We start from the raw sequence: 10,012 nt of genomic DNA, 5'->3' as shown, positions 1-10,012 counted from the left end.
TACCTCTGCGTGAACGGAAAAATAAAAAAGTTATGGCTCCGGGAAAGTAGGGAATGAAAAACGAAAATTCAAAAATGAAGATTTTTTTTTTAAAAAATGGCAGATTTGAACATAGCCTGAGAAACACACAGCGCCCCCTACAGACCCATATATTATAAAATTGATCAGCATAAAATTTTAGATCTAAAGGCAGAACATTAAATTTGATCAAGGCGTACTATTGCATGGCAACTAATTACAGCGTAATTTTAGCGCCAAAGGCTTTAGAATGCTGGGCCTTGTAGTCCCACCGTCGAGGAGTGATGGTCTGGCCTGCACTAGTCTGTATAGTAACATGTGCGGAAGTGAAATGCTGTGGCAATCTAGAGCACACTGGCGACGAAGGAGTTAAACCAGCCCGACTGACGTCACCACTAGCGGCAGAACCTGAACAACTTGCTGAGAAGTTGGATTGTACCATGTGTCGCACGGGGGGATTCAGAGGACCTGCCTTTTTACCACTAGAAGTACTACGTTTAGTATTGGAGAACATTTTGAGTTGCTTTGTTATAATGTTAGATCATATCAATCAAATCAACAATCGTACAGTTTAATTTTGGCCGCTAGCGAGTGACAGAGAAGGATTCGTGAGGCAGCGCTCCCCTCTACCCCCGGGAGTGGTCGCGTCCGCTGGCTGGCAGTCCTGTACAGTCTGTCAGACCAGTGTTGTCCACATCTCCAGCACCTTGTGCCCGGGAGAGGAGGTGGATGCTGGGAAGGGAGGAGCGCAGGACACGGCGGAGCCAGGTGGGTGTAGTCCTGGGAGAATACAAATAGGGGGTCTGAGGGTACCCCATATGTTACACAGTTCTGGAGCCCTAAATTACGGCAGGGATCCCCCTGCACTGTGCTCATGGTACAGCCCCAGTAATAGCTCATCTCACCAGTGACCCCTGCCTGTGGTGGACCATCACCCCTCTATAGTGACCACTACAGCTGGGGGACCATCACCCTGTATAGTGACTACTACATCTGATGGACCATCACCCCTGTATAGTGACTACTACATCTGATGGACCATCACCCCTCTATAGTGACCACTACATCTGGTGGACCATCACCCCTCTATAGTGACCACTACATCTGGTGGACCATCACCCCTGTATAGTGACCACTACATCTGATGGACCAGTCCATCACCCCTGTATAGTGACCACTACATCTGATGGACCATCACCCCTCTATAGTGACCACTACATCTGGTGGACCATCACCCCTCTATAGTGACCACTACATCTGGTGGACCATCACCCCTGTATAGTGACCACTACATCTGGTGGACCATCACCCCTCTATAGTGACCACTACATCTGATGGACCATCACCCCTCTATAGTGACCACTACATCTGGTGGACCATCACCCCTCTATAGTGACCACTACATCTGGTGGACCATCACCCCTGTATAGTGACCACTACATCAGGTGGACCATCACCCCTCTATGGTGACCACTACATCTGGGGGACCATCACCCCTCTATAGTGACCACTACATCTGGAGGACCATCACCCCTCTATAGTGACCACTACATCTGGTGGACCATCACCCCTGTATAGTGACCACTACATCAGGTGGACCATCACCCCTCTATGGTGACCACTACATCTGGGGGACCATCACCCCTCTATAGTGACCACTACATCTGGAGGACCATCACCCCTCTATAGTGACCACTACATCTGATGGACCATCACCGCTCTATAGTGACCACTACATCTGGAGGACTATCACCCTCTATAGTGGCCACTACATCTGATGGACCATCACCCCTCTATGGTGACCACTACATCAGGTGGACCATCACCCCTCTATGGTGACCACTACATCTGGGGGACCATCACCCCTCTATAGTGACCACTACATCTGGAGGACTATCACCGCTCTATAGTGACCACTACATCTGATGGACCATCACCCCTCTATGGTGACCACTACATCTGATGGACCATCACCCCTCTATAGTGACCACTACATCAGGTTGACCATCACCCCTCTATAGTGACCACTACATCTGATGGACCATCACCCCTCTATAGTGACCACTACATCTGATGGACCATCACCCCTCTATGGTGACCACTACATCAGGTGGACCATCACCCCTCTATAGTGACCACTACATCTGATGGACCATCACCCCTCTATGGAGACCACTACATCTGGGGGACCATCACCCCTCTATAGTGACCACTACATCTGGGGGACCATCACCCCTCTATAGTGACCACTACATCTGATGGACTATCACCGCTCTATAGTGACCACTACATCTGGAGGACTATCACCCCTGTATGGTGACCACTACATCTGGGGGACCATCACCCCTCTATAGTGACCACTACATCTGGTGGACTATCACCCCTGTATAGTGACCACTACATCAGGTGGACCATCACCCCTCTATAGTGACCACTACATCTGATGGACTATCACCGCTCTATAGTGACAAAGAAATGGATGATGTAGCAGGTGGGCCGAGACACAGTGAGAGAGATCACCCTACCTAACAATCCGCTGCATACCGGTAGATATACCTTGGAACAATACCATTATCCCATAAGTGACACTGAGTGTGGGGGAGCGCTTGGATCCGACTTAGGTCTGTAGTGCTTTTCCTCCTTTAACGCAGCTTTTCTGTTTTTTAGGTGACAGCTAACTTACATCCACTGAAATACTACCATAGACCTAAATAGTAAGTAGTGTGTAATTTTACACCTTTTAGCGGTGTGTGTTTTCACTACGCTAGAGGGTTCGACAGCTTGTTTGAATGACAACCCCTGGAGGCAATGGGAAACCTAGGGATAGGATACCAGTACCTCCACTTTGGATGGATGTACATGGTAATTAGTCACCCTACTGACTTGCTGACTTTTACCATACGCAATGGTGGGCACGGAAGTGGCTAGGGGCGCCCTCCCGTTCACTCGGTTGGAACCCCACACAATGTGACCCTAAGCGTTGAATGTGTAAGGACAAATTGGCGGTTACTCATCACGGGGTGACTCTGCCAGTGTCCGAGCTTTTATATCCCTAGCCCACCCTCTCCCATATTGAGACACCATTGCATTGCTGTTTGTATTAGGAGGTTTTTCCCACATTAGGTCATGATATTATAGAGGACTGTATGTTATATGTATGTTATAAGCATACTATTTTTACATTTTGCTGACACCCGTTTGAATTAAACAATGCTGCAATTACTATCTAATATTGCCTTCCGGACCCCCACTTCGAGTGCCCTTATGCCCTACTTAGATATCACTGATGCGATACAGCCGAGATTGCCAAGGAGAATACATTGCCTAGGTACTGTCACCAGCCGGCTGACAGCACACTCACTGAACATGCGCAAGCTCCGCTCCGACGCCTGCACTTTGAGTAACTGAACAATGACCTCCGGTGCGCCTACGTGACATCGCGCCTGCGCACATCTAACTTTCTTCTGCGCACGCGCGAACACCGTTCCGATGCGCATGCGCATTGCGAACTCAGACGCGGCGAGACTAAGTGTTTTGGCGCGCATCCAGCCTCCACACGCTTGCGCACATGCGAGGGGCATAGGCATGCGATCAACATGCTGTATACAGCACCTTGTTTACACCCACCAGCAGTCCACAAGGGCCAATCTGAAGTAAGTAATATTTATTACTGCAATACATATGTATTTATAAACTGTAACATGATGCTTGGCACTATTTTGGAAGGAGGGCCTATGATATTTTAACCTTCTTTCCACATATGTGCCAGCTCCACGATTTAGGTTGATTTATTATGTTTACACAATTTTTGACATGCGTGTTAGCTCCTCCTGGTAGGAGGGTATTTAAACCAGGCTAAGCTGTATTGTCAGTTGCTTGAGAAAGACCACACCGGTCGAAACGTCGCATGAATTTGATGGAATAAAGTGATTTAAGGATACAAGAGAGTGCTGCGGTTTTTCTATTTCTTTGGACCCCTCTATAGTGACCACTACATCAGGTGGACCATCACCCCTGTATAGTGACCACTACATCTGGTGGACCCTCACCCCTGTATAGTGACCACTACATCTGGTGGACTATCACCCTGTATAGTGACCACTACATCTGGTGGACTATCACCCCTGTATAGTGGCCACTACATCTGGAGGACTATCACCCTGTATAGTGACCACTACATCTGGAGGACCATCACCCCTCTATAGTGACCACTACATCTGATGGACCATCACCCCTCTATAGTGACCACTACATCTGGAGGACCATCACCCCTCTATAGTGACCACTACATCAGGTGGACCATCACCCCTCTATAGTGACCACTACATCTGGTGGACCCTCACCCCTCTATAGTGACCACTACATCTGGTGGACCCTCACCCCTGTATACCACTACATCTGGTGGACCCTCACCCCTCTATAGTGACCACTACATCTGGTGGACTATCACCCTGTATAGTGACCACTACATCTGGTGGACTATCACCCCTGTATAGTGGCCACTACATCTGGAGGACTATCACCCTGTATAGTGACCACTACATCTGGAGGACCATCACCCCTCTATAGTGACCACTACATCTGATGGACCATCACCCCTCTATAGTGACCACTACATCTGGAGGACCATCACCCCTCTATAGTGACCACTACATCAGGTGGACCATCACCCCTCTATAGTGACCACTACATCTGGTGGACCCTCACCCCTCTATAGTGACCACTACATCTGGTGGACCCTCACCCCTGTATACCACTACATCTGGTGGACCCTCACCCCTGTATAGTGACCACTACATCTGGAGGGCTATCACCCCTCTATAGTGACCACTACATCTGGGGGACCATCACCCCTCTATAGTGACCACTACATCTGGGGGACCATCACCCCTCTATAGTGACCACTACATCTGGTGGACCCTCACCCCTCTATAGTGACCACTACATCTGGAGGACCATCACCCCTCTATAGTGACCACTACATCTGATGGACCATCACCCCTCTATAGTGACCACTACATCTGGAGGACTGTCACCCCTCTATAGTGACCACTACATCTGGAGGACTATCACCCTGTATAGTGACCACTACATCTGGAGGACTATCACCCCTCTATAGTGACCACTACATCTGGGGGACCATCACCCCTCTATAGTGACCACTACATCTGGTGGACCCTCACCCCTGTATAGTGACCACTACATCTGGTGGACTATCACCCTCTATAGTGACCACTACATCTGGAGGACCATCACCCTCTATAGTGACCACTACATCTGATGGACTATCACCCCTCTATAGTGACCACTACATCTGATGGACCATCACCCCTCTATTGTGACCACTACACCTGGCTGACTTTTTTGGTGGCACGAGAGGCAGCTACACAATACAAGTTGTTATAATGTTATGTCCGATCGCTGTACGTGAGGAATGTCCGCCTGGCGGGCGTTACCCTTTATATAAAGACTATTTGGCGGACAGAAGCCTCAATGCTTGAAGTTATGATTCCAATGGTCCCCATGTCAACTCTTCTGCTCTGTGATCTGGCGGCAGATTTATTGGTGGATTTCTTCTGGTTTTGTGGTGAATACATATAAAAAATATGGCGTTTCTTCCGACCGCCATATTGTTAAATCCCCGTGAGTGTGACAGTATCGGTAGGCGTGGCCCCAGATGGCGGCGGAGAGACTTGTATATCGGCTCTCTGATAATTACCCATGTCATAAATGTCAAAGTCCTTTTTATCTGCCTGGATCTTTCATCCTTCTGTTCAAGCAGTAATTAGTTTCCTGTAATTCCTGCCGCGTCCGGCCTCCTGGGAGTTGTAGTGCGTGGAGTCATCCAGCAAATAGTTTAAGGGTGTTTTCTGAGGATTTAAAAAATAATAATAAAAATATCCCAAACTGTGTAATATTTGACCTTTGAAATTTTGCCCTGACCGCCTCCACTCGCCAATCGTTGGAGCCCGTGCCGCGATGATGTCACATGGTGTGCCCATGGCGACCGGCGCTGCTGGCCGCGATGATGTCACATGGTGTGCCCATGGCGACCGGCGCTGCTGGCCGCGCTGACGTTACATGGATTTTATTCTCCATTTACATCCAAAGTGAAATTCCGAATTCTTGTAGATTCCGGACGGCAGTGCATCGTGGGAGCTGAGTTGACAGGCAGGGTGAATCAATGGCCGTCAATATTTGCTCAGCGTGGCTCCGACACCTCGCACCCTCCACCAGTCAGCTGTTCTGCAGTAGCACTGGCACCAGTAGCCGGCGCTGAAAGTGAATGGGAGCAGCGCTGCAGTATCCAGCAGCGTGTCGCAACAACTGTAATGGTATTAAAGCAGGGATGCTCAACCTGCGGCCCTGCAGCTGTTGCAAAACTACAACTCCCAGCATGCCCTAATAGCTGTAGGCTGTCCAGGCCTGCTGGGAGTTATAGTTTTGCAACAGCTGGAGGGCCGCAGGTTGGGCATCCCTGTCTTAAATGCCTCATTGGGGGCATATCCTAGTGATAACTTCACCTCTGGGACCCGCACCTATCCTTAGAACGGAGCCCGCAAAGTGCTGGAGGGCGCGCCGCGAATGTGCGCCGAAAATAGCCAAGCCACTCGCTCAGCCATTTTCGGAAGTCCCACTAGAATGAAAGGGAAGCTCGCCGTGCGAAGCGCGGCCACAGCTCCATTCGCTGAGCCAACGCTCGGTTATTTTCGGAGCTCACCTAGAAATGAATGGCCGCACATACGCGGTGCGGGCTCCGCTCTAAGGATAGCTGCGGGTCACAGAGGTGAGACTCGCGCCTATCAGACATTAGCGAAATATCCTAGCGATATGCCCCCAATGTCCCAGATGGAAATACCCCTTTAATTTAAACTCTTCCTACCGTTTTCCATCTACAGCTCCTATGCAGACCTGTTTGTTTCCATGGTAACGGACAGAAAAAGAAAAAAAGCTGTGTAGTGTACCTTTCTGCCGTCCTGTTTTCCATTTGTCCGTTTGGTAGGTAGACAAATAGAATGGAGTGCGGCTGCAGGATCCGACTTCACAGAGCTTGTAGTCTGTTACCATGGAAACACCTATTCATGTTTGTGAAGATGGAAAGGAGTATTCCCAATACTTATGGCACGTTTCCAGCTATGTGGACCCCTTTGGGCCTGGTAGGGGGCCGCTGCATCCAGGCATAGATGGGATAGAGCCTCTCTCCGCTCAGAAGCGGTTGACCGCCTTTTTCCCCGCTACGATGCCCAGCTGTAATAATGGCCGCTCTTCTGCTTGGATATGATCAGTCGTGTATAAAGCAGCCAGTGCCGGAAGTACAAGTCGTCATTGGATTGGTTGGTTTTCCTGCTGACGAGTCTCACCTTGTGTCTGTCATGTAGGGCGTCCTCCAGAAAGGATGAAAAATGGATCCCGAAGAGCAGGAGCTGCTGGCGGACTACAGATACCGGAATTACTCCTCGGTGATTGAGAAGGCCTTGAGAAACTTCGAGTCCTCCACTGAATGGGCAGATCTTATCTCCTCGCTCGGGAAACTCAATAAGGTAAGAAATGGCGCTGCACGTGAACACGCACCGATGAGGCTGGATTCACATCACGTTTTTGCCATTCGTTTAACGTATACAAAAACGCGTATACGTTAACGGATGGCTCAGACCGACGCCATACAGTGGCATCCGTCACCATAGAGTTCCATTGTAAAAAACAAAACATTAACTAACATATACGTTTTTTTACTGGTCTCTGCAGCTCTGCACGCTTTTGTATCCTTTTTTAATTTTTTTTTATGGACAGCAAAAACGGGATGCGAACCCAACCTTACCGCCATGTACGGGCGCCATTAGACCCCCACTAGGCACGATGGATTTTGTCAGGCAATTCTCTCTTCTCTTAAGGCCTCCTGCACACGAACGTGTGCGCCCTGTGGCCGTGCTTTGTCCCGCAAAATGCGGGCCACAATGCACGAACACCGACCGTCGGGCAGCCGCAGCGGATCGCGGACCCGTTCACTTTAATAGGTCCGTGATCCGCCCGTTCTGCAAAAAGATAGGACATGTTCTAGCTTTTTACGGAACGGAAGTACGGGACGAAACCCCACGGAAGCACTCCGCAGTGGTTCCGTTCCGTGCTTCCGTTCCGCACCATTCCGCATCTCTGGATTTGCAGACCCATTGAAGTGAATGGGTCCGCATCCGTGATGCGGAATGCACATGGAACGGTGCCCGTGTATTGCGGATCCGCAAATGCGGTCCGCAATACGGCAACGGGAAGCACACGTTCGTGTGCAATAAGCCTAAAAGGGTTTCCCAGTTTTTGATGTTGATGGCCTATGCTCAGGATAGGGCATCAGTATCTGATCGGTGGGGGCCCGACTCTCCTGCGGAAAGACCGCAGCCGTAGGCTCCATTCACACATCCGCAATTCCATTCCGCATTTTGCGGAACGGAATTGCGATCCGGAATTGCGAACCCGTACTTTCGGGTCCGCAATTCCGATCCTGAAAAAAATAGAACATGTCCTATTCTTGTAGAATAGGCATATTCTAATAGTGCTGGCAATGTGCGGTCCGTAAAATGCGGAACGCACATTGCCGCTGTCCGTGTTTTCACTTTAATGGGACTAATTCACTTTAATGGGTCCGCGATCCGGCCGTTCCGCAAAAAGATAGGACATGTTCTATCTCTTTGCCGAACGGAAGTACGAGACGAAACCCCACGGATGCACTCCTTAGTGCTCCCGTAGGGTTCCGTTCCGTGCTTCCCTTCCGCACCGTTCCACATCTCCGGATTTGCAGACCCATTGAAGTGAATGGGTCCGCATCTGTGATGCGGAATGCACACGGAACGGTGCCCGTGTATTGCGGATCTGCAAATGCGGTCCACAATACGGCAACGGGGCGCACACGTTCGTGTGCAGGAGGCCTTAACCAGGATAAACCATTGGCGCAGTTCCCCTTGCAGCTGTCTGGTCCTCTGTAGTAATAAATGTTGGTGGTTGTAGTACTCCAGAAGACATCTTACACTAGAAATGCCTGGGAATGTCAGGATCCTGTTAGGCGGCTGTGACTTCCTGGTCGCTGCTGTTTGTGTTTCCAGCCTCCTGTCCTGCGCTCTCCGTCTTCAGACCTCCTTCACTCACTCGGGGAAGCCCCTGAGCCTTTGTGTGAACACAGATCTATGTAGCAGAGCTGAATTTGTCACGTAACTCTTTATGCCCTGTGCACCTATAGAAGATGCTCACTAAATGGCCCTCGCATCACTGAACTCGGGAATGGAGGACCATAAATTGCACCGCACTGTCAGGTATGCTAATAAAGCGGCAGCGGCCGCTGGTCATGTGATCCTTTTCAACCAATCAGCAGAGAAATTATTTGTATAGTGAGGATCGGGAGTGACGATATTTTAAGACCGCATCTATGGGGGGGGGTATTGGTTCTACTGGTGGAGAGGAGTCTTGCAGGCGGTGCTCCCTGGGAAAAGTATTCAAATTAGTAAATTCCGCCCCTGCCCTACTGTAAAGAGGCACTCCGACCGTAGACACACGTAGTGTAAACATGTCATAAAGTCACAAACAGCGGGTCCGCAATATATGGGTCACGGCCGTTCTAGCACCGCATCACGGATGCGGACCCATTCACTTGAACGGGTCTGCAATCTGGAAGGTGCAGTGCGGAACGGAGGCACGGAACCCCACGAACGCAGTATGGAGTGTTTCTGTGGGATTTCTCTCCGTGCCTCCGCACCGCAAAAAAATCAAACTTGTTCTATTTTTTTATTTTTTTTTGCAGTGCGGACGGATCACGGACCTGCAAGTTGAATGGGTCTGGATCCGTTGCAACAGCCGCACTGATGTTGCCCGTGCATTGGGGATCGCAAATTGCGGTCCCCAATGCACGGAACGGGCCGTGTGCATGAGCCCTTATGGAAACAGTGGTGTCAGAGGGGAGACCACCAACCTAGCAGGTATTTATGACCCATCCTAAAGATACACCACAAAT

The 10,012-nt window shown here is 49.9% G+C and overlaps 1 protein-coding gene across 3 annotated transcripts in view; it reads left to right on the top strand.

Moving 5' to 3' along the window:
- The first annotated feature begins 684 nt into the window (after positions 1 to 684).
- Positions 685 to 10,012, top strand: part of DOP1B (DOP1 leucine zipper like protein B) — a 113,720-nt gene continuing 104,392 nt past the window's right edge. For all 3 annotated transcript variants that reach the window (XR_005777423.1, XM_040423117.1, XM_040423116.1), the window contains exons 1-2: positions 685 to 786; positions 7,398 to 7,559. Coding sequence is in view for 2 of the 3 variants with exons in the window: in XM_040423117.1 (XP_040279051.1) it covers positions 7,422 to 7,559 (138 nt within the window). In the remaining variant the exon portion in view is untranslated. The remainder of the gene's footprint in view (positions 787 to 7,397; positions 7,560 to 10,012) is intronic.

The sequence above is a fragment of the Bufo bufo genome, chromosome 3 (genome assembly GCF_905171765.1).
Source record: "Bufo bufo chromosome 3, aBufBuf1.1, whole genome shotgun sequence".
Taxonomy (NCBI): domain Eukaryota; kingdom Metazoa; phylum Chordata; class Amphibia; order Anura; family Bufonidae; genus Bufo; species Bufo bufo.
Note: the sequence above shows the minus strand (reverse complement) of the source record. Positions and strands in the feature narration are given on the sequence as shown.